This window comes from Euwallacea fornicatus, chromosome 1 (genome assembly GCF_040115645.1).
Source record: "Euwallacea fornicatus isolate EFF26 chromosome 1, ASM4011564v1, whole genome shotgun sequence".
NCBI lineage: Eukaryota > Metazoa > Arthropoda > Insecta > Coleoptera > Curculionidae > Euwallacea > Euwallacea fornicatus.
The window spans coordinates 6,769,973-6,795,665 of NC_089541.1; the positions used below are offsets into that span (position 1 = coordinate 6,769,973).

The window sequence follows — 25,693 nt, forward strand, 5'->3', positions numbered from 1 at the left end:
GTGCGGACCTTCCGATTTTTAAATGAAAAGTTTAAAGTTTTCGTTCTTATTCTCGGCCATTTTTATTGTTCCGGCGTTTTCGTCCTTTCAATGGTTCACCTTTTCCCCTTGCACATTTCTCATTTTCTTCCAAGTCCTGCGCCCCAATGGTCTGAACGATCCAGAGTTAAAAGTCACTCGGTTTTAAGTTTAAGCAGTTGCAGTAATCTGCTCTAATCGTCTTTCTTTTTAAGTTTAAGGTAGAATCTTAATTACAACACAATATTCACCTAATCAGGCCAACAAAACCGTATGGGTCATGTCCATTTCATTCTCACGGAACACATGCATATCACTCTCACGTGATTTCACGTAGGTTTAAAATAATTGTCCAGGCAATCCAAACAACAAACATTTGTAATTGAAGATGTCTATATTAAACCTGATTCATACGATTAGTGACCTGCGGACGCGGCAGTCCATACTGCTGATGACTATATCGATAAAATACAAATTTCCTAAGGCAGGGTCAATGTCGGACTTAGGTCTCTTCCTAGAAAAATAGATTGAACTATTAAACACATTAAATCTGAAAAATCGATGTTCATACCTTTAATTGCTTAATATTGACAGAATGCGTCTGATTAAAATTAAATTCTATAAATTGGATTTGGTGTAGCAATCTGAGGTTTAAACTGAAGAACCGATCTGACCAATCGGGAGAATTCTCAAATTAAGAAATAATTATTCGTCTTCCTTAATATAGCTCATTCTCTAACAGAAGAGGTTTTATTTTGGTTTAAACTCACTATTAGTCCAAATACAGACCTTTCGCAATTTTCTTCAATCCTCCATATGACGAATCCCGGAGAGCTCTTGACAAATACTAATTTGTTCATGTAATCACTGCAAGCCATGAAGCTGATTTAGTTTTGGAATGCACGGCTGTTTCAATTAAGTGCCTAGTACTCGTATCTAGTAAAGTCCACATTTCATTTAATTTTGTCTACTTAAACTCTCATTTTCCACCACTATTGGAATAGACCTAGGACTCAAGGCTAATTAATACCTGTGCAGCGTAATATAACCATCCTTGTCAGGTACGTGCACTTAAATGAAGGCAAAAGGTGCAACATACGTGGAGCACCAGGATAGATTCGATATCTTCGGTCTTAATCTAATCTTGTAGAATAAACCAAGACAGCTTTATGTTGGGGGCGAGATGGCGCTGAATATGGTTTGATGACCTTGATACAGTGGTGAAAAATGAGAGTTTCATCAGTAAAAGCAGCAATTTCTGTTATTGGATATACTTATAGGGTCAATAAATGTGTGTCTGAGTGTGCGGGAATCTTGGAAACTGTTAAAAATGTGAATGTACATTCGAAAATAATCCCTTCAAAATATACACCATTGGAATACGTACTAATGTTAAAATGTCAGCAATCGATTTTTGACTCATGCATTGAAAATCGTAGTGCCTCAGCTAACGAGGCGAATGTAGGTATACGCTAATCTCACCCCCCCCCCCCTTTAATTACATTTGAGTACATTTTAAATTATTAAAATAATTAATTTTAATTATTTTTAGGACTCGAGTCGTTTAGCTCCTCGTTTGTTCCCACCAGTAAGCGAAATTTTAATTGAAAAACGCACTTTTAATCCGGAACGCAACCCTTCGTCGGATCCTCAGGGAACGCGTGTCGCAGCATCTATTCTCCCTTTTCACAAATCAGGAGTATCCCAGACGATAATAAACCATTTTCGACGGTGCGTTTATGGCGTCATCTTGATGTCTCCACCAGGCTGATACATCGACATACAGAAGGGGAGAGGTTTTGTAAATTGGATATTGGGAAAAGGGGGGCGTCAAGAACATAGCGTAGTTTTTCTTATAGCTGGTAAGTTTGAAAATGGATGGACTCGAACCTGAATTTCTAAATGTCACGAATTAACTCTCAAAATTTTTCTCAAAGTTGAAACACCTAAACAATAAGATTTGGAAAAGAATTTTGCCTTCCTCAAAGCTTTCCCAGCATACCAGAAAAGTAAATCCTCAAGTCTTTGCTATGACCTAGGTCAGAAGGAGGTCGGTTTTGGTATAGGGCTAATTTGCTTCCGAGACACGTAGTCACTTCTCAAGCCCAAATTATAGTTTCAAAACACTTCTCTGTCTATAACTAACAGGCACATGGGGAAGAAACGGTACAAAATTCTTGTATGGCAAGTCGCCGCCACTATTAGTATGATTAAGTTGGTTAATATGTGATATAGTAGATTATATACGGGGTTCCGTTAAGTGTATTTGGTATTCCGGACATTGCTGCTTCCAGCGAAATAGCATCGAAGCAGGGTGAATTAGGAATATGTGGAATTTCTGTTATATGCTGATTATAATACTTTAACACACATTAGGGGCAAAGAGGGATATATCGAAGAAACACCTAATAGGGAATGAGAGGGAGGAAAAAACTAGATCAGGTTTCGTTTGGAGATTTTATGATATTTGTTCACATTGACTTGAAGGCTAATATGTAGTTCGATAAAGAAGCGAAATCGATTTTAAAAAAATCAGCTTATACTCTTTTGAAGTCATCTGTACATCTAGTGTTTTTTGTCAATAACTTTTAAGTCATCCTGTATAAACTTCGCCAAGACGAATTATTGGTGTTTAATAATATAGTGGTTTTCATAAACTGAAAGAAGGCCATACCCTGAGATGTACTCACAAGTATAAAAACTAATCCAGTATGAAAACCATCCACGTGACCTGGGAATTGCGCATCAAAGAGATATTTGAGGAATAATCAAGCTACTAGCGATCTTTAAGCAAGAAAATTCACTAAATGAAAATTAACAGGATGTCCGAAATTTCATATGCTAAACTTCAGGACATATTCCTATATAAAATTCATATATCTACCCCCAGCAAGTAGACATTCCAGAAGAATTATTTCTGTTCTCAGTCAAAGAAAGAAAAGAGAGTCTGAAGGGCAGTATATTACGTTAGTCTGGACTTCTGATTTGTGGACAAGGGGAGCTTGGAATGCGTGACGGGCAAAAGTGAATAAAAGGCTTTTAGATTTTATTGTAATTCCATTTTTATGGCTTTTAGTGGGCTTTTGTGGGGTTGGCAACCCACATGCAGGGGACAAATTTAGTTATGAACCTCAAGAGATGAATTCTGATTACAAGGCTTACTTGTGACAAATATTTATGCGAATTCCTAGTAAGTAACACGAAACTCAACTAACTCGTGCTTAGAAGTAATATCTTACGAAATATCTCTTGTGGCCTATATACCTCTCATGCAATGGTATCAAGATCACCACATATGGTACTGAAATATTACGGATGTTCCGTTAGGAACATAAATCTCTAACTTGGCCAGACATCATCAGAAAATCAGCACGGTCGAGACAGTTTCTCAAAGTTTAACGATAACAGTAATATTATTTAAATAAGTCGTATCTACATCGAGGAAACTGTATCTAGAGGAATAACGATGGGAATTCTTTACGTTAATAGTGGTACCAATTCCGGCCTTTTTAACCGGGCAAATAGAACACGGAAAAATCTGTTCGTAATTTTAAGAGACGAAAGCTCTTTATAACCTGTCGCCCATTGAGAATCAATTTATATAAATATCGATCTGTTTAGGTTTGAATTGTTGTGGGTTGAGGAATCGCGAAGAGACGCCCAATAAGGACGATGAAAACATCCTGCAGGAAACGATCCTGTCATGGACCATATGCACCAATTTGATTTGATGGGTAAAATTCATCATAAAGGTCCTCTATTTTAGGTTTAATTACAAAATGGGTTTAATCTTTAGCAGTAGCGAATCAAGCAGTAAAGGTGCCTCAGTGCAAACGATATTAGATAATATTTAAATGAAGTTTTCCTATTTGTATTATAATCCCTCACTAGAATTAATTTCGTGTTAATACTCTCCTTTTTTCTTTAGAACCTGGCAGTTCCAACACGGCTATGTATCGGCCATTGTTGAGGTACGGTAGGTACTGTGTTTTAGTATACAAATTTTTCAATATTATCAGCCCTGTATATTTTGTCTTTTAAGTCTGATGGGCACTTTATTACACATATACATTTTTTGTTAGAAACTGCGGAAACCCTTTACGGCACTCAATATATCCTAAATCATTCGCGTATCAGTCTTTAAGTTTTAGTTATTTTTCAAATTTATTTCTCCACCTTGATATATTTTTATTAGCTGCTTTTTACTTGAAATTTATATTCTGTATACTCCAGTTTCTATTATTAGACTAATTGTGTATTTTACTGGCTGAAAATAATACTTTTACTTCAAATTACAGATAACCCTATCTTACGAGAAACAGGGTAAGGATCTAGAGGTAAATGAAGAGAACCCCCGGTATGCTCCTTCCTGCTAGGCTATATATTTGCCAATGTACTTTTCAGTTTCGATAAGTACCCTTATGATGACAATTATAGAAGCCGTAATAATTAATTTCAATTCTTTTCTCTGCTATAACAAAATTATCATTATCATCGACTTAAAAAGGACTGAGGTTGTTTTTTCCCTTGTGACAATCAAATAACTCATAAATACATTGAAGAACCTCAAATATAATTACATATCGTCGTAATTACCTCTGACTTGTCGACGAGATGAAGATGAACTTTGTGCCAATTACAAGACAATGAAAGAAAGGAAGGCCTCATTAATTTAAAAGAAGAATGGGAAGAAGAAATTAAAGCGGTCCTGCCCTGTGTAATTATTTCATTTTCTTTCTTCAGATCTTTCAACCACAGTTAGTTAATATATGGGAAAAAAACTTTGGATTTAGATTCGATGCAGTTTCCTTGTTTGGTCGTTTTCCATAATCTCTTTTCAAACCACATAAGAATGAATCCACATACCTACATACTCATACAAACCCACGGTTGAAGGAACAAACTTAGAAATACCAAATTACCATTCATTGACGTTGAGATTAGATATTATCTTTTAGTTTAACCGCACGCTCTGGGAAGAATGGCTCTTATCTCGAATATAGGAAGACATTGTTTGAAGACATGAAATAGAGATAATTGTTTTCGTTCAGGTTAGGTTCAGGGTTTATTTAGGTTTAGATCTGAACTGCCTATTTAAGCTTTATGGAAATTTGCATGAGAATATAGGCAGGATGTTGTAAGGATAATTTGGTACTATGTTCGTGAAATTTTTGCTTTATTAATAACACCCTTGAAAATTAGAAAAGTCTTTAAATCTTTAGGTGTAAGTGGAAGTATGTACACCTATACTTTTTGTCGACTGAGGAAATGTTAAAATTTTGTATCTCAAAAAAGAAATTTTTTCGAAAAAAAACGCAAATTTCATCCGAAGACAAGGTTTTCGAACATAAGTGCAGATTTTGCCTAACATTGCCCAGTTTGATAAAAAAAATTCTTTGGTGAAATTGTTCAAAAACTTTATATTTCTCCATGGGTACCTACGTATACTATACTATAAGAGCTATATACTAAAATTTCATAATACTACTCATCAGTTTCATTTCATTAATTATGTTCGATGTAATCTCATCTGCTAAAAAATTTCATGGTCGTTTCCATGATGCACGAATTGTTCTATGAATTTAAAAAAATTAGTTTAAATTAAAAAAATCATAATATTCCAATGGTAGTTTGGCAAATCTATATCATGTGAGTCTATTGATGCGTAATTAATTTTAAATTAGACTTTTCTAGAGTCCTGAATTTACCCAATTTACATCCTTCATCCCTTATCCACTCTCGTGCTGTGTATGTATAAGAAGTTGCATACACTTCAGGAAATAAAACATCAATATTTCCACCCCCTTAATGCAATGTTGCCAGATCCGCATACGAATTGTCCATTTCTTTGTAATTAGTCTTGTGAATGCTCAAGACTTTTACGTATGAGGTACCGTGATTGCAGTAATATGGCAATGCTGTATGCATTTTATCTAATGTTAAAGCATGTTTTACTTTAAATTATAGTACTAATCACTCCTCTGTTAAGTACTTTTGGGTTTGAAAATTTCTTTAAATAATAAAAATACGTGAATATCCTTATTACAATTGCAAATCTCACTATAGTACAAGAGAGACATTTAAATTATCTTAAGAACTTTATTCTTTCCATACCAGGTATCAGACTGGTCACTAGCTGCAACACATTTCTTTAAAGTATTCTTCAACGACTACATCAAGTCTATCTTACAAGAAATCATTTTATTGGAAATTTAATTGTCTCCTTGAAAAATCACTTCTTTTAATCAAAGTCCTATGGGTTGTTCAGGAAAATCCATTTTACGAAATTTTCTTTCGAACTTGGTGAAAAGCTACCTGTAATGTCATAAAATCGCAAGTAAGTGGACGTTCTTGACTGAAAATGTGTGATAAGGAATTCTATCCCCAAAGACGGTAGAGACATCATTTTCGTATTTTAACATGAGAATATGCGAGGTTTTAGAAGATTCCTTCCTACTTTTGATCTGGACCAAGTCAGACTTCTTGATTATTGCATATCGTTGCGCATTTTTTTTCCTCAAACTTTCTTAACTCGTGTCTCCAGTAAGTCCCTATTCTGCTTTAATCTAGCCAAGATCCATATATTGCATTCACCTGATGAGCTTTGCGATTTGGTCTTCAGCGAAACTCCAGTACAGTGTTCCATATTAGGACTTTTGCTGCCAAACCTGGTTATGCCGTACTCACCCACGATTGTTGCCCTTATCAGGATTTTTACGTGGTAACAGAGGAATTTTCATAGGTCGACGTAGTACATCTGGCGGCTGCATGTTTTTCAAAAACTCTTGTTTTTTTGCATTAGGGTTTTATTTTATATATTTTTTTACTTCAATGCAAATATGCCCGCATATATTTTAATTACGCGTTATTCACAGCGTTTTTAGAAGCCTGTGGAATTCAGGAACTCTAACATGCACGTTAAATTGTTTTTAATCACTTTATTCAAGTTTTATTGCCAGCGTTAACGTTAGTTTGCCATTTATCATTCGACTAGGTAATTTTCCTTCACCATAACATCAAGAACTTCTCCTTTTTGAATTTTATTAAATTTGACTATAAAAAACTAAAACTTTACATACATCTCGCTCTCTTACAAATGTAACATAACCTAATTCAGAGTTTCTCACTGTATACAAACTTTTAATTACAATTAGTAAAACAATAAACAATCTTAACAATTTTGTAAACGAGACACTCTTGAGTTATCGTAGAGAATTATTAGATAACGCTTTTCACGTAGGAAGCAAGGTGCAATCTGATTATACCTTTGTAATTGTGATTACAATTAAATTTATTTCACGACCTCTGGAATGAAGGTGTCTCTGAAGAAAGAGATAAGAGCACCGATGCGGCAACTGATGCCGCCAACGTTGCGGATGTCGAAAACCACAGCGACGATGACGGCGCCGACGCCGCAGCAAGAGTCCGCGGGACGCATTATTCTTAATCCTTGCGACTACCAAAACTCAACAACTCAATTTAATGTTGGTGGGATTTCACGGCACGTTGGTACTGTAACTTAGTCTCGAAAGATTCCCTATTCCTATAGTTTGACGAAAATTAAAAGATCTTTACAACTAGCGCAGTAACAGTCATTAATTTATCACAAATTGAAGCCGAAGTAAGGAACTCAACAATTATCGCATTGTATGAATAAAATTACTACCATTGTTAATATTACTGTGGTAAGAGATTTAGCACACAAACATTTAATTTCCCTTACAAATGAGTATAATTACTTGCACATTGTATACTATTAGTATCTGGTGTATGTTCAACCAACATTTCTTCTGCAGTTTTCACAAACTATCAATGTGAATCAAAGTGATTATATGTGGTCACCAGAAAATGCAGAATTTTACCTTTAGTTTTTTTTTCCTTTATTTAGCATTCAAGAGGGTTTCTGGTTTGGAGATATTTCACATACCCGCCTACATTCAAAGTTATAAAGATACATTTATTTACCTAAAAAGCTTCGTAGCAATCGCCCAGATCCAATTTTTCCCCACGATTACATCTCACCTTAGGATTTTTAGCTGGCTGTGACAGTGAACCTTCACAAGCTAAAGTAGCCATGTTAGCGTTTACATAGTTTCTTTGTCCTCTATTTCATATATATTTTTAGTTTACTGTTACTCTCTAGTATATATTTAACCAGCTTTTCTTTATAAGTTTTTGCTGACTATCGATATAGACAACAAAGTTGCGGTCGCCATAAAGTACAGAATGTTATATTGATTTTTAACTCTTTCTTGCACTATTTTGAGTTATTTCATGTGCCCGATTACGTCTTATATTTTCTTTTTCGCGTGTTCTACTTACGGAGAAAATTTTATGTCTATTTTGCTACACTTATTTAACTCAGAGAGCGTCACCACAACCCTAGAGTATGAAAATGTCAAATTCGTGTTTTGTTAGATTAGGTAGTGGGGAAAATCGAGAAAAAACTGAATTCGTTTCAGGTATTTTTCTTAATTAAATACAAATTTAAAAACCTTTCTGGTTAGTTTTGGTCCCCCTTAACACACCTGCTAGATTATTTTTTTGATTTATAGATTCTGATTCACGGACAAGCGTCTAATACTTGGCAATAATGTCGTAGCCATTCAACGGCAACCACGCTTTACTTCAAACACAGCTGCCGTCAGAAGGGTGACAGTGCGTCAATGTTCATGTCACAAAAGTGATATAACTTTCATGTGTTTTTAGACCAAATTAAAAATAAGAAAAAATACTACATAATATAATATTTCACTGATATAACGTAGTCAAACCGCCTTCATACGATGTCTTCATTTGTAATTGCCCGTATCCTAGCTCCAGGTACGTAGTCTTCTTAGCCAAACTACCGGCGCAAATTTGAAGGTTACACCTTTTAACAAACTAGAAAGATTTTCACTGAAACACTTCTAGGGATCCACCGTACTCTCAGAAGCATCATAAATAAGAAATCAATAACCAAGTTTCATAACCATGCTAAAACACTGCAAATTATATTACCAAAATTTAGTCAAACAAGACTCTATTCTGAGAAGAAAGTATTCGAAAGGAACAAACCGCATTGTAACATTGGGACGATAGGGCACGTAGATCACGGTAAAACCACATTGACTGCTGCTATAACAAAGGTATTAGCTGATCAAAAATTAGCCAAAGCCAGAGGTTATGCCGATATTGATAATGCCCCAGAAGAAAAAGCAAGAGGCAAGTAAATATTTCCCGGTAGAAATTTGTGTTTTTTAAGTAAAGGAACATCATTATTTTTCTCTTCTTAGGAATCACTATTAATGTGGCCCATATTGAATACCAAACAGAAAATAGGCATTATGGTCATACTGACTGTCCAGGACATGCTGATTATATTAAAAACATGATCACTGGTACAGCTCAAATGGATGGGGCTATTCTAGTAGTTGCTGCCACAGATGGGGTTATGCCACAAACCAGAGAACACATACTTCTAGCTAAACAGATTGGAGTTAAAGATTTGGTTGTGTTTATTAATAAAGTGGACACTGCAGATAAGGAGATGACTGAGTTGGTTGAGATGGAAATTAGGTGGGTGATTTTTAGATAAAATTGTACTGTTTTGTTTGTGCTGTTTAAATATTTTGGTAATTTTTGTAAAAGTGAAGCAAGTAGATAAAGAATCTTCTAATCCAATCACAAGTTCCAGGGCTATGCTCTTTTTATTATATTTATTTTTAATTTGTCAGTTCACACTATGGCAATAAAGTACATTATATTATAAGATATACATGCTTTGCCAAGTGCAGTTTTTGTTGAAGAAGTACTAAGGGTGTATTAAAGTTTTCTTTTCTAACCCTTCAATTTCCTTAGTATTGATTCTACTAGTTTCAATCATAAGAAAATAATTAAATAATCAACTTATAAGACTAATATTATTTTTTCAGGGAATTATTGACTGAAATGGGCCTTGATGGAGATAATATCCCAATTATATTTGGATCAGCTTTATGTGCACTTGAGGGCAAACAACCAGAAATTGGAAAAGACGCTATATTAAAGCTGCTTGCAGCAATTGACGAGCACATTCCCACCCCAGTCAGAGAGCTGGACAAACCCTTTTTGTTGCCAATTGAAAACACATACTCAATTCCTGGTGAGATTTATATTTTCATTTCAGAAGCAAAACTAATTTCTTATTTCATTGTTTCTATTTTTGTGGCTATTTATGCTCAATATCATTTTCAATCTATAATTATTAATTATAACCAGTAGAATGACCCAATGTAGATTTGCTTGCAAATTTCCATTTTGTAATTTTATTACTTTCTTCAAACTCATTGGACCTACTTCTGGGTAAATACTTAAAATTTCAATTTTAAACATGTTTGCTTTTATTATTTAAGTCTTAACTTAGGACGTGGAACAGTGGTGACTGGGCGACTTGAAAGGGGCATCGTCAAGAAAGGATCGGATTGCGAATTTGTAGGTTTCAATAAGGTTGTCAAGAGCACAGTGACTGGAATAGAAATGTTCCATCAAATCCTTGAAGAAGCTCAAGCAGGCGATCAGCTGGGAGCTTTAGTTAGGAGCATTAAAAGGGATGATGTTAAACGCGGTATTAAACACTTTGTCGAAAACAAACCAAATATGTATTTTTGATATATTAAGGTATGGTTATGGCAAAGCCAGGCACAGTAAAGAGCTATGATAATATAGAAACCCAAGTATATGTGTTAAATAAGGATGAAGGAGGCAGGTCTAAACCTTTCACTTCTTATATCCAACTGCAAATGTTCTGCCGCACGTGGGATTGCGCAGTTCAGGTAGTTATTCCAGACAAGGAAATGGTGATGCCTGGTGAAGATTCAAAGTAATATTTCTCTTTTATTTATGCACCTGCATAGTAACTAAATTACCTTTTTATAGATTAATTCTGAAAATGCTAAAGCCAATGGTTCTGGAACAGGGCCAGAGGTTTACTTTGAGAGATGGTACGGTAACGTTGGGGACTGGAGTAGTGACCAAAATCTTGCCTCTTCTCAACGAGGAGGAGAGGCAGGCTTTAACCGAGGGCAAGAAAGCGCGTGAAAAGAAAGCAAAAGCAACCGCTGCTCAATAGATATCTGATTGTAGACCTGTAACTTTACTGTGAATTTTTAAATTAGGTTATATTTAATTTTGTACCACTTTAACGTATCGAAGAAAATTGCAAAGCAGGTTTTCATTATAAAATTTATAATGTCAATCAGAAAAGTGTATGTTATATCCATAAATAAGAATATGTTCTAAATTATTTATGTTGGAATTTTCTTTTGGTAGGTACCGATTTGCATAAAATTCCGGTACGACATTTTTGCCCATTCATTTACCCAAATGGTGAATCAATACCCGTAATTTGCGAAAATCTTATAATTTTTGTATTGTTCGTATTTGGAATATTGAAACTAAAGATCTCTAACTTTATGATATAAAGAAGTCTAATACTCTGTAAAATGTAAATATTGAAATTAAGGTACGAAACATGTTGAATTTTGTAACACAGTTCCTGAGGTAATTAAAATAAGCCACAACCATGCGGTTCCCATGACAAACAGACAACGTCTTACTTAAGGTAAGTGAAAAACAGACGCCGTCCAGCTAAAAATTAAAATGTACCGGATGACACAGAAATTATTAACCCAGCGCTTTTTCCTGTTTAAGAAAAGTTAGAGTTTTTGAATTTTAGTTAAGAAAGTTAGAATTTTAAGATATTTTATGGAACTTTTAATTCAGGCCCGAGTAACGTAAATGGGTTAAATAAACATGAAAACTCCTATTTTTCTGAAATAAATAATATAAGTCAAAAAATTACAACTATTCATACCAAGATATTACACTGGAGTTGAATTTTAGATTTAAACATTTTTCAACATGCACTTGGAGTTAACCTTACAGTAGGCCAACCTTGTGTAGTTGGCCAATTATTATTATTGGAGAAATGAATAAAATCTAATCTAAAGCTAATTCTAACAAAAACTATTATTTAAAAACTTAGTTTTTCATCACAACCATAACATGACTTGGAAATGCCTAGAGAGAAGTGTTGAAGAAATGGGGAAAGGTGATTAGAAAATTACTTAGGTAGTTATGAGAATTTTTTTGCCTTAAGAATTCTTTAAAGAATAATGTGTCTGTTTTTAAATAATTAAAGTTTCTAAGCACAAGAAATAATAGCTACTAAGTAATTCAATATTGTTACCTAGACTACCTTATTATACTATATCGGGAAATGTTTTGAATTATTATACAATAATCCATATCTTCTAGAGTTTAGTCTATAGCTAAAAGCTAATCTAAATTTTGATTCTGCTTGAGAAAATTCTAACAATATGCTTGATTGTCCTAACAAATCTTGATATAAAATTTATATATATATATTATTCTAATGAAGACGTATTAGTACAGATGATAATAAAAAAAAAGTGAAATATAATTAGTAACATATGCTTCCGAAACGTTGAGACTTTTGACTACAACAATACTACAAATATTTCAATCTGTCGTTGGTAGGAAGACCTCCAAACCTTATTAATTCTAAAACTACGAGTTTATATCACACAAATGGTCTACCACAAAAATAAGTACATTTGGAATATAATATTACAAAGTATCTACGTCTAATGGTGTACACGCAACTAGAATCTTAAAGCTATAAAAACGTATGTCTATTTTTATTCAAAACCTTACATAGTAGCCGATTTATTGCTTTTCTTTATTTCGCTTATTTCCTAGAAATGCCTGAAATCAAACCTTTTCATTTTGGTGTTTAAGAGTGGTCGAAGAATGTGGTTTAAAATTATGTCATTTATTGTGCTTGAAATTGCTTTGATAAAAGATTTTTAAGTATTTAAAGATGAAAGACACATTCATTTTATTTATGCTAAAATATGTATATTATAGAGGTTTAAAGTTCTCAGTAAATTACTAGTTAAAAATATAGAAGGTATTTATGTACAGAATATGGAATTAGTTAAAGTATATAATTACAGAATGTCTCAGATTCCATTCTAATTTGGGGACACCATGTGTGAGTACGATATTTAGTATGAAAAATAAGGTGCTTCTATACATAATGTGCGTTCCAGAGCCTTAAAAATTTTAAATATTTACAAGGGAGGAGCGGCGTTTTTCTGGCGGTTTCATTTTGCGGGTTATCCTCATTAGTGCTCAATATATCGATTTAGCAGCAGTCAAAAGAAAAAGGACGTTAATTGCGTTCGCCTTCACTGCTATAGAGTTATTGTCTTATTATTGCTGAAAAGCAAAAAATCAGCTCCGAACCGTGAACAATTCGAGGCAAAGAGATCATATACTAACGGTTGCTTTACTAACGAGCTTTTTTCCAATGAAATACATCCGATTCGCAAATTGGCAATAAATGGCAACAATAATTAAAAAAAAAACACTGAAAATTTTATATCAGTGGAGCTTTTGAGAAGCGAAATCTATATCGTTTCGTTTTTAAATGTTTTAATCCTTGGTTTATGAGAATCGATCCATAGTAGCCTTTCTACCTGACAATCACTTATCATTAAATTCCACAAATCGAAGCTCAAACAATTCAGGATTTGGAATAAACTGAGTGAGTTATTACTAAATGATGTTCAAAAAATTCAAAAACCAAACACTTATTTACGTAAATTAGTGCAACTTATAAAACTATACCACGAAAACTTTCTTAGACTGTAACAGGGCAAATTTCATTATTTGGAATTTTGGAGTCTTTTAAACCGTCTTCTCTAAACGTTCCAAGACTTTCAATATGCCTTATCATATATTTTTTTCTAATTTCAGTAAGGCAGCCTCTGTAGACGGACATCACGAGGCTGCTGGGTGACACACCCATCTCGTTAGAGTGGAGGAATCATCCTAAGAGTAATGATTAGGTGGATAGGTTTTTGGATCGTTCCACCCATTTAAAACACTTAGCGTAAATGGTGTCTTAACCGTGAGGAGATGTATCTATATTAAGAAGATAGGCGAAGAAGTACGCATTTTAGTGGTGCTATATATTCAAACGAAAGAATTTCTTTATGGATATAGGAAATTAAAAAGTAAAAGAGTAAAATAAACGTATTACGAAAAGATTACTTTAATGCAAACAATTAAAAACCGAGTTTTGCAGTGGTTAATTAGTAGATTTAAACTTCTATATGCTACGAAAATTAGTAATCACTTTTCGTTGGGCTAATTTGTATAGATACCAATTTCGGATGCCAAAGCAACTTTATGAGCACAATCCGCAATAGCCGCCAGCGATAAAAAGTCTTAGTAATATTTTTCAGATCTAATGGAAATGTAATTATTAGTAAAAATAGATTAAGTATTTCATACTTACATCTACAGAATGGTCTACAGAAACGAAAGGTAGGTTTTTCTAACTTTCAAACACGAATTAAGAAATTCGATCCAGTCATACTACTCATTTTGCAATCGTTTGAAACACCAATACATCTACTATTACTTCTCAGTGGCTAATACCTTGCTGGTTTGAATTCTTATAAGTATTGGTACAGAATGTCCATTAAACATACGGCAAATATTCAGTGAGTTATCCTATATCTTTATCCTATTCAGCACATTTTATTTCACTTCTAGCGTTCTTACTGTCATTACCAAATGCACGATGGTACACCCACGAATTTCAGTGTTGCTCGTAAATTTTGGCAATAACGTACGGAGATCGCTGAATTGGTCGAGGCGGACCTCACCTATAGATTGCTCGATCTCCGAGCTTAAATCTCCTGGATTATTTCCTATGGGGGCATCTAAAGTCATTAGTTTATAATACTACAGTGGAAAATATGGAAGATTTGAAAAATCGGATCATTGTTGGATGTAACTCAATAGGAAACGACCCTGGTGTTTCTGAAAGAGTTCGGTAATAATAAAAATTTTTCTCGCCCTTCACCGTCGAAATAAAGGGGCTTTTTGAAAATCACTAAAAGACAAAATATCCTTCCTTAAAATAGTCCAGAGAATAATCCTCTGAATTTTTGCCATATGTGTAATGAATACCTTGCATATTTCTACCGAAATCTCTACATAATTGTTTACTACCTACCTTGATTTTTTGAGTTCTATAATGCCTTCTTAAAATACATGATTTACTAACAAATATATTAGGTACCTATTTTGTATCTTAGAAGCTATAAGTGATGAAAGTGGTAAAAACGACCCGCATTTTTACCCGACTGTACGTGATATTTTGTGATGATATGAAGATTACGATCTCCTAGGCTCTAGTTTCTGCGACATACTTGTCAGAGTCCGTTGATTGTCGATTACCCTTAGGCAGGATATGTACGATTTCACTTCTCCTTCGCTTTTCGGGGACGGTGGATCCAAAACTAACACAAAACCAAACATATATGCTTTGGGACAAACCAATACTTCTCACAACTAATTACCACTTGCAAACTTTCACAAACTTAGTGCAAATTAAACCTTAAAAATCTTTGTGTAAAATAGCTATTGAAAAGTATTTAAGGGCAGATTTTTCAAAGGTATAAATGATCCTAAGTTCGCTCATCGATACTTACCTAAATGTCTACTCCTACAAAATCTAATGGTCCTCATAGTTTGAGCAAGCATATGCATCTTTTCGAAATTAACTAATCCATCAAGGGAGGTCTTATTGCCCTCGTGCGTGAAGGTCATATCTTTCAGCAAAAGAGGCATGAATGGTACCACAGGGGGTTGAAGCTTTCCCACGCTCACCCGGTACGCCCTATGGTTTCTACTAGGATCTAAATCGAGTGTTCAAGTATAATGATTTATATGTGTGTTATTCAAAGTATCATACCTATCATCGATTCGAAATCTGTAAATAACTTCCTAAATTTGGATGGCAGTTTGTCCCAAGTATTGGACAGGCGGGACACTGCCACGTTGCTCAGCCCCATGACTATTGCGCAAAAGGCATTCAAGTTCTGATACTCTCTGCAGCTGCAAATGGGCAGACTTAAGGATTTTGGGAAATGAAACGAAGAGAAGTGCGCGCAGAAAAAAATCGGAAAATGGGTTGTGAAAAATATCTTCGTAAATATGTCCGTCAGGGGTAAGTTTGGATTCGGATTTCTAAAACAGGTAACCAACAGGACGCAGCTATGAAATATATTAGCATCTCTAATACAGTTAGCACTCGAGGGTGGGGGATTTCGAGTGTAGAGAGACTGCCAGTTCTACTTCAACTCATTCACTCACTCATTACATGTGTGTGTAGTATTCATACTATGAATATTCATGTTTTAAACTAACTTAAATCCTTTGCTTTAAAGGTACGAGTTCGGTGAACCCCAGATATTTGAAACGACTCAACCAACAAACTAATTCTAATTAAACTTTGCCCATACATAACAACGTTCAATTCACGTCAGATAATTAGATTTAGAGTAAGTAAATAGATCTAAATATAACAGAGAGCGCGAAACAAATTCAATTAGCTTCCCCTTTATATAAATGGTGCCGACATTGATTGGTTTGATATTGATTGAATTAAAACTGGGTATTAAATCAACAAACATTTTTAACATTAATCTTAGAATTAGCTGTAAATTGAGTGGTAAATTTAAGGTGAGATGATGCTTATAAAAGAAATTTCTTAATTCCAGGAAAGGTTTGCGGACTGTCGAAAACATTTAACATTTAATGGCTTTTTCAGGCCTTTAGGTAAGTTGCCTTGTTCGATTATTGTAAACAGCAGCCTCTCTATTTCTTTGATTTTTTGTTTTTGCATGTTTCAATAATGTGCCCGGAAGACCCTTTCGGACCTGGGCGGCTGGGTTTCCCCACTTAGACCTGGACGGCCGGGATTCCCCGCTCTCACCTGTGGATTCGGGGTCTCCCTTTCTGACGTAGAGGGTCGTGGTCCCCCTTTCGGATAAAAGGGGGCGTTGCTAGAGTTGCGAGAAATTATTTAAGGTAAGGGAAATCAGTTTTAAATATTTAGGGTTGTTGCTACGATATTACTATAATTGGGACTTCGCCTAAAAGAAGTTTGACAAAAATAGGAACTACATCAAAAATAGCTTAAATCATTCTTAAACTGCTGGAATTTACAACAGAGATACTCGACTTACTATGCAGCGAGCTTGATGAATTTCCTCAAGACGGCCACTCTCTTACTCAAGCTGCTCATCATGCATATCTCAGTTGCAACCCAGAATTGAATCTCGTTGAAACGTCTGAGGAAAACGTCTAAATTGGCCGTAATTTGGCCAAAGTGATGTCTGCCGAATGTATGGTAGAGTAGCTCGTATTCGTGGACGCACCTGAATTATTAAACACTCGAATTGAATCCGGGAAATTTAAAATGGAGACGGAAGCTGGATTAATGGAATGAAAAGCTCACCAAAATAAATCCCAGTCGAAGAGTGTCATATAGTAAGCCAGCTCTTTGGTTCCGAACATTTCGATGTCGCCGTCTATACCCTGAGTACATTCCTCTTGTTCAGTCAAACATGTCTAAAATGAAGAAAATTGATAGTAATATAACTGAAAGGAAAGCATTGTTGATTTTGACAAAGAGAAGCATTAGCGATACGTATTAAAATTACCAGATTTTCTATTATTGTAAAAGAAGGAAAATTTCGGCCTTCCTATGAACTACTGGGTATTTCATAACTATGGCATCAAACATTTAGGGCTTGTTCAGTACAAGAATAGAAGACATCTCAATATAAGAACCTAGGTTTGAAAATTTCTCCCTATGCTGTTACCGACTTGTGATGCTTTAAAGGAGTTATGTGCAAAAATATTTTTATTGAGTTTTAGTACGTTTCGTCCTGGATGTCGTCAAGAAACTCCCTTGCACCTATTTAAATTACATATGTGGTTTCTGGAGATTTGACCATAAAATTTTTGATAATCGATTTGATTGACTTCAGGTGCCGCACTGATTCATGCACGGCGAGCTTTCTTTCCATCGACGTCTCATAAATTATAGACTTTACGTATTCCCATAGAAAGAAATTTGAAGGTTTTAGATCTGGTGACCCAGGAGGCCACGCAACTGGACCACCTCTGCCGATCCATTCTTGTCCGAACTGCTATGCAGCAGCAGCACAAAACGACCATTAGCGCCTTTTACTCAGTTTTATTCTTGACAACACTGCATCATTCTCTGATTTTGGGTTAAATTAATGTCAAACTTAAGACGGTGGTGCAAGAGTTCACGTGGGAATGCATTCATTCTTCTTGAGAGACAAACGTCAGTCTGAATAACTGAGTTTTCATAAGTGGCAACACGGCACAATTCTCATGCTTTGTGTTAAAAGTCAAACTAAACACGGTGTTGTCGGATTTGCAAGGAGGTCCTCACGAAAGGGAAATTCTGTTCCTCAAGAAAAAGGCGATTTTCTGTTGACTGAAATTTATCAAGTCACTTGGATATGCCCAGAGTCAAACCAAATATAAAAAAAATATTGACACAACGGCGAGACTTTTATCATCTTGTTCGCTCAAACAAGTCTGAAATTTAAAAAATCGGCATTTACTTGCTTAATAGCAAAGAAATTACTTTGTTTTGTTCATCTTTTAAAGCCCTCTGGATAGAGATTGTTAATTTAAAAAATAGCCTCTCTCTGGATGTTCAATTTTACTTTTCCCAATAGCCTGAAACCGTTTGGGGCTTAAGAAAAGAGTACCAAAGCCGGCTGTTTTTTTGTGAAATGGGGCTTTGTGTTAGTCTGTTTGATTAAGGATTCTTCAGGTTTTATGCCAAAGACAAGCACAAATTGAAATCAATAAATTTTTCATTATTCTAAAACACAGATATCTTTGAATATCCAACAAAAGATATTAAACTCTGTCGAAATTCTTTCGGATCCGATGCTTCTGGCCATTTGTCGTCGATTTTATCCAGTCAACCTATCATGTTTCTCGATTTATTCGCCTCAGTTAACCCGATATAAGTGCCAATCCATTGCAGATCCATGGAAACACTCTCTGTCCCTTTGGGGCTCTACTTTTAACCTGAATATATCTAGTTCGGTGTTCTCTGTCAAGATAAGTTTTATGTAATTTTAGATTAATACTCGTCGTAACTCCCCAAAGATAAATTCAACTTTCTTCTACAATTATCGAAAAGTAAAGGTAATTTATTAAAACGTTTACCTGATATTCCCCAAGTCTAAAACTTGCGGAAAATATTACTTGCTGCCATTAATCGGCTAATAAAATGTCTAATTTAGCGATCCAAAGTTTATGGAAAACCACGCTTTAAAGTTTTGATGTCTCAGCCAATCATAATTTAGTTAATTTGCCTTGACGCAGTTTCGATCTCCATTTAATAGTGTAACGGTGCTTCTCTGGAAATGGCTACATTAGGAAAGTTCGGTTCGTAAACTTAGCTAGAACTAATAACATCTCTGTTAAAGGAGAAGTAGAGAAGAATAGAAAAGGCAAAGTGGCCCTCATAGGGTGTTTGAACCAGAGGGAGCGTTACTTCAGACCTTTTAGAACACATTTCAGACGAAAAAAAATCATAAGCAGTTACGACACCATCGCCAAGAATATACTGTTTTGCGCTTAAAATAGCATGCTTGCAAGCAAAGTTGATTCCATCCCAAACCAATTAACCAAAAACTGATAGCCGTAACTTTTTCAAAGCTGATAGTTTATTACTCTGCCAATATAAGCCTGAATAAACGATGTTTTGCTCTGCTGCTCAGGAACCATGGAGCAAGAAAAGACATTTCGGAACAATTCTAAGATGTGGCACCATTGGTACCGTCTGCTCTTCTGGGCAAACCGATTGAGTAAGCAATTTAAATTTTATCTAGATCCAAATCTCAGCTTTTCTGAAAACTTAAGACAGCAGCTTCTTTAGCTGTGATGGTTCAAAATGTACTTTTTACGAACTTTTATCTCTCTGGGTGTCTTATACAATGTTATCACATCAAAATCTCTCCTTAATCAAGATTGACAAAGATTTTCATCGCCATTTGATTACATTTTTTATAACGTTTGTTTTTTTGGATTTAATAGAAATTTGTTTCGCGCTTTGTTTCTCTAGACATAGCAGTCGTTTTCTATTGTTCAATAATATTTTATTTTCTCCTTCGGTTCTCTTTTTGCGTTGAACTATTCGCTAGGAAGGCAAAGAAATGAAGCCTTCTTCAATCTTTAATCAATAATCAAAAGGAGGAAGAAGAAACAGCACCACTGTTTCCACACATCAAACGTTTGCACGGATTTCCCTACATTTCCAAAATAGTCTAAATAAAGACCACACAAAAAGGCCTCGGTAGTAAAACTTTACAACACATGGCAGAAGCAGTGAACAACAATGTTTGCTGAACAAACATGAACATAGCTTAAAAGCTGAATATGTTCCCCTTTGCTGATAAGCGAAAACCATCCGTAAATAAATGTTGGGAGAGCTTTGTTCCGCCCCAAAGCGTGAAGAAAATGCGAATAACAAAGGCTTCGTTAAATTTGAATGACAAATGGATCCGTATCGGTATGGTCTGGTCCTAACTCTATTTTAGTTTATTGAGAGCGTTCATCATTCTTTCTTTTTGTATATATCGATGAACTCCATCACACATTCTTTGTTACATTAAATCAAAGCAGGAGGAAACACGTGACAGCGGACAATTGAGACACGTGGATCATTTAAATTTGCATAGACTGACGAGGGCAGCGAGTTCTGCAACAATGAAAACGTTACATACCAGCGCGTCCAAGTGATCCTTCGGAGATACGAATATGCGTCCATTTATGGATAAAGCAGTGGGTATGCTGATATCATCATCCCGGAACACCACTCTTTCCCCATTTGATTTTACTTCCACCAAAAGCAGCTCTTCTTCTCGGATCTTCAGCTTGTCTGCAGCCACAAGTTTAATGGTTTCGGCTGTACTGTCCACTGGCAATCTCAGAGTGCAATACGTATGATCCGCGCAGTAAACTCTGAAAATGACTGAAAGAAAAATTTCTAATTGAGCATAAATTTGCGAGATGGATTGCCTCACTGTCATCTTGCGGCATTATAATGGTCCTATTGGTGTCATCCCCGGTGCTAAACAGACTTATGGGCTGACCCAGGGGAGGCAACTTCCATTTTTGTCCCTCGTGCGCCTTTCGATCTTCTTGATATCTGACGATGGGAAAATATTAGTATTTTTATGAAATTTTAGTTATTCGAGTGATCGAGTGGAAGTGGAATAATTTGCAAAGAGGCATAAGAAATTTAAGTAAATATGATATATGCTTTGCGCAAAGACTCGAAACATTATAATGCAACGTGAAATGTTTCGTGCAAACACTGCGAAAAAGAAAAACACTGAAACTTCCCTGGAAATTACATTTTAAGTAAATCAGTATGACCTAAAATTAAAAACTTAATGTAAACTTTCTTAAAGTGTACGTTGTGCAGAGCTATTTTGACCTCTCCGAACAATATTTATTGATCATATTTGACGACTAAACATTTGCTGTCCCTTTTAACCGACCTACATCAGACGGTTGCCGTATTCATTAGCGGCATGAAGAACTAAATCCCGATTTCTTGAGGTTGAGAGTGAGCATCGTGATTGCTGGAAAAACCCCTGAGACAGTATTAAAGTCAAGGGAGCGTGGACTCAATAGCCTTAAATTAAATTTCCGTGAAAAGTTAAAGAAGGCCGAAAGTGCGCCTACGGATATACGAATTGAAATAAATTTTTCTATGTCCTAAATCACACATTAATGTTAAAAGAGTTACGTACTTTTACGCAAAATAATAAAGTCGCACTCGTGTTTCTGTTCCAGTTGTTCGTTTTCCGCATTAAATATTCAGGGCCAGCAATTAATAAAAATAAACTTCAGGTTTGAAGGTAATTAAAATCTCTCTTAAATCTTTCTTTGGAATTAATTAACTTCGTTGGAACCTGAAAGAAACATCTCAACGTTTTATTAATACATCATTAAACATTTCAATTCCGGACCTTGCTTCAGCAGTTTAATGAGATGGCACACATTTTTCCTGGTTTCAAGATAAACCTTGCGAACATCTTTAGGATACAATAATGCGTTAAGACTTTCTTAATGTTCCACAGAGCAAAAGCGACTTTAAAGGCCTGCGGTATCTAAACGTGAATATGTAAAAACAAAATCGACAGTGCAGAAAGAGCCCGTAAAGTGCTTGTTTAAAACATGCACTATAAAGTTCACGTCTATCAGCACTTTCCATTCACATATTTACAAGAACCCCAAGTGGGAAATGCATGCAAAATTTCCTAATAACGACAAAGCACTAGGTTCACCTAACGACTTAAATCTTAATTTGAGGTTTTTCTTTTACTTCCCTGCTTGAAATGGATGTGGCGACTTAAATTTCGATGTAAAATGGTGTTATTGATTTTCTACGTCATGCAGGATGTTAATATTCTACACACTCTTAATGTCGATATTATATGAATGTGGGTTGACCCATGGATTAATGAGAGGTCGTTCCCTAATCACATTTTCCTTACTTAGGAAGCTTAATTCGTGATTATTGTAAGTTTTCAAGCTTGGAAGGAATAATAAATTAGCTGCGATCAACGCTGAGGCGTATATACGTAAAAATTTCCATTTCACTATAATAATTATTCCAAAAACCTTACAAGTCCTCCATGTAGCGCATAAAACTCGGAAACATCTACTCTGCGATATTTCAAATTTTACTGAGTTTCATGCAGGGATTAAGTGCCTTTACGCCCTAAAAGCTGAATCCGTCAAAGCCCTAATAATTTTATTATAAAGAGGTGCTTTCAATGGAACATGCTCCCTGTAACTGCATTTTCGATTTACAGAATTTATTCAACTTCTCGTGGTGAATTCCTGAAATTGAAATAAATTTGGGCACCTAAATTTCCAATCACCAATTTTTATAATAATAATCGATAAATAATTAACGCCCCTCTGTTGACCTTTTAATCTCGGTTAATTAAAATGTGCCAAAAAACACATTTGCCAAAAATAACTCAGAATTGAAAAGGGCGTTAAGTAACCTCAAAAACCATTTAATTTTGCGGACAAACGTTCTTATTTGCCTTTGAAAATAGGATTTGTGAATTGCGCCTTAAAACTCCTTAAAACAGCAGCTCCAGTTTATATTATTCTTCCTTTGTAGCTTGGTAAAAAATTTAGAAGCGTCGGAATAAACTACGACTAACAGCGAAAATGATTTAAGCATTTTTCGAGTATCGAAAACATTTTCAAAGGCGATATTGACTTTAAAGATTCTTTTATATTCGCATTTGAGAAGTTGTAGTCTTTTATCGAAAGTAGTTTTATGAAGTGGGGACGAAATGTAAATTTCCGTATTGCTGTGAAACCACGAACAATCGATTTCGCTGCTCGAGTGCTGTCCAATTTTGCACTGCAAATTTTGCTGATAGGAATTTGCATTATTCGATTATTCGACCTAAAATCGTATTGAGGTTGAATTAGAGAGGGAACATAGGAATTTTGTTCAAATCTAAAACTAAATTTTAAACGAATTAATAATGAAGTTGAAAGTTTTGATCCGGCAGCCTATTCGTGTACTATGATTTTTGGCATAAATTTTTCACTAATTTCCACTATTTCGAGGACGCTATGTATGTTCCCTACAGCAAAAACCTTTCATGTCAAGCACTTTAAATTAGGGTATCAGAAAATCTATAAAGTAGGCGAGGTAAACCAACCCATTTCAATATGGCGGGCGGAAAGATTCCTTCAATGTAGATGCGTATTATGGGTTGCGTATAATCAGGAATTATGGATATGACTCTTGACTAAGTTTATACCACCGAAGGTCATCCTGACCGGGAAATTAACGTGAATACATAATTTTGCAAATTTTGAAGTATAATTAGTAGTGGTTTTGAAAGTTTAATTAAGAATCCGTGTTTGGTAAACAAATTACGCTTTTCTCATTTGAATAAAAGAACCGGTTAATTTTAGTCATGTATAGTTAGATATCTCACATCAGTGTGTTTGATTTATACAGGGTGTTCAGGTCGTTTGTGGCAGCAATTTAACCACATATTCCACGTATAGAAATAATATTATTTTGCTGTATAAACTATATTAGAGAAATGCGTTGTTAAGAAATTACAGGATGTCGAACTTTTATATTTTTTTCAATTCATTTTTATAGCTCCCAATTTTTGAGATGTTTACCTCAAATTTTGGACATTAGTTAATGGCCTAATATAACGAACGTCCTTCACATTATTCCCTGGTGGTGAGGAACTGGCGAAATGCAAACTATTCACGGCAATAGGTAAGTCGTGGAGGACTAATTGCTTGGCCTCCCCGATTACCAGATCTAACACTTCTAGATTTTTATGCTTACAGGTTTGCGAAGAAAAATGTATACTCTACTCCTGCAAACTCTCAAGAAGAACTTATATTAACAGTATAATAAAGAAGCATCGACCTGACACAAACCGTGGAAGAAACCTGTATCTTTACATCTCTTTTGACAAGCTCTATATTACCTACTTGGGTTCCTCAAATAATTCTCTTAATAAACAGTTATTAGAATTTTCCCTTTAATAGTGCTCGAAATCCAGAATTTTTTCTACTTCTTGGAAAGAAACTTTCAGCGATTTAAAGAATTAATAAATTAGGCACGGATTATAGTTCGGTATCAAAGTGTCGCAAAGTTTAATCGCAATCTCTTAGAGGAGCTGTGACAAATTGATCTTTTTGTTTGTTAAGGGGATTAGAAGCGTTGGAGAGTTGTGAGCCTCGGGTTATTAGAGAGGTTAACTTGGATAGTGCACTTCACAAATTTGCTCAGAAATATTTGTCTAAGATTCGTCTCAAATTGTATCAACTGCAGTATCCCATTGTTCCTCTGAAAGCAACTGCTAATATCTCATCAATGTGCTAATTTCGACATTGGAGCAGACACCATTATCGTATTGTTGTCATTGACCGTGGGAGTATGTGTCCAACGTTTAATGTAGCTACATTGTTCCGTTTCTAATTAATAATGGTTGTTGCGGAGCATTGAAATTTAATTCAGATTGATATTAATCTGGATGAAATTTTTACCTTCTGAGCTGGGACATTACGTGATGCATTAAACTGGCCTCCTCTTGGAGAGAATTAAATTGCATTATGTCGTTTTCCAGGTTTTGTGCCAGATCTTCTAGAAAATCAACGGCTAAGTCGTCCTCGAAGACCGGATGTCGAATGGTTGTCACCCACCTAAAAAATAGAATAAATCTAGTGAAACAGGGTATCGAAAAACGCAATTTAAAATCTATTGCATACAGTGCATTTGCATAGGATTTAAATTGTAAATCAGGTTTTAAAAATAATGAAAACTTGGATCCTCGGGTTGCTTTTCCTATGCTAATGTCGGAGTTTATGAGCTTTTAGAACTAGCGGGGAGGCACCTTTATAATTTAAAGGGTTAAAATAAAACATATTTGTCATCGTTAGTCATGCGAAGCATTGTTTCTATTGTTAACTTCAGAAAATGAACTTCGCATGTTTCAAGAACGTGTTTTCGAACGAATGAATAAAAATTTATCGCTCCGTGATAAATTTATAAAATTGACTCATAATTTCAAGCCTTATGACAATATGCCCGCGTCCTTATCTCCAAAATCATATCAAATTGAAAGGAGACGTGAAGCTGAACGATAAAGAGCTTTTCTATTTTCTTTCTCCATATACAAGGTGGCCAGTCTATCAG

General features: G+C 35.1%; 2 protein-coding genes and 1 long non-coding RNA gene across 10 annotated transcripts in view; 1 reads left to right on the forward strand and 2 right to left on the reverse strand.

Annotated features, from left to right (window-relative positions):
* Positions 1-7,042: 7,042 nt before the first annotated feature.
* Positions 7,043-8,667, reverse strand: LOC136347714 (uncharacterized). The gene is made up of 2 exons (XR_010733532.1): positions 8,041-8,667; positions 7,043-7,949 (listed from the first exon to the last, which is right to left on the reverse strand). It is a non-coding gene; the product is annotated as an uncharacterized lncRNA (long non-coding RNA).
* On the forward strand, positions 8,668-11,281 carry LOC136347208 (elongation factor Tu-like). Its single transcript, XM_066297010.1, has 7 exons — positions 8,668-8,841; positions 8,932-9,222; positions 9,294-9,576; positions 9,933-10,141; positions 10,403-10,603; positions 10,657-10,858; positions 10,915-11,281. The coding sequence occupies exons 1-7, from the start codon at positions 8,805-8,807 to the stop codon at positions 11,105-11,107; spliced, it is 1,416 nt and encodes a 471-aa protein (XP_066153107.1). The 5' UTR covers positions 8,668-8,804; the 3' UTR covers positions 11,108-11,281.
* Positions 11,282-15,113: 3,832 nt separating this feature from the next.
* The window catches only part of Epac (Exchange protein directly activated by cAMP), an 84,867-nt gene continuing 74,287 nt past the window's right edge, over positions 15,114-25,693 (reverse strand). For all 8 annotated transcript variants that reach the window (XM_066294987.1, XM_066295075.1, XM_066295328.1 and 5 more), the window contains 8 exons: positions 25,045-25,200; positions 21,006-21,130; positions 20,706-20,953; positions 17,381-17,493; positions 17,109-17,300; positions 15,833-15,975; positions 15,570-15,776; positions 15,114-15,377 (listed from right to left, as the gene is read on the reverse strand). In XM_066294987.1, coding sequence (XP_066151084.1) covers positions 15,253-15,377; positions 15,570-15,776; positions 15,833-15,975; positions 17,109-17,300; positions 17,381-17,493; positions 20,706-20,953; positions 21,006-21,130; positions 25,045-25,200 — 1,309 coding nt within the window. In that variant the 3' untranslated portion in view covers positions 15,114-15,252. The remainder of the gene's footprint in view (positions 15,378-15,569; positions 15,777-15,832; positions 15,976-17,108; positions 17,301-17,380; positions 17,494-20,705; positions 20,954-21,005; positions 21,131-25,044; positions 25,201-25,693) is intronic.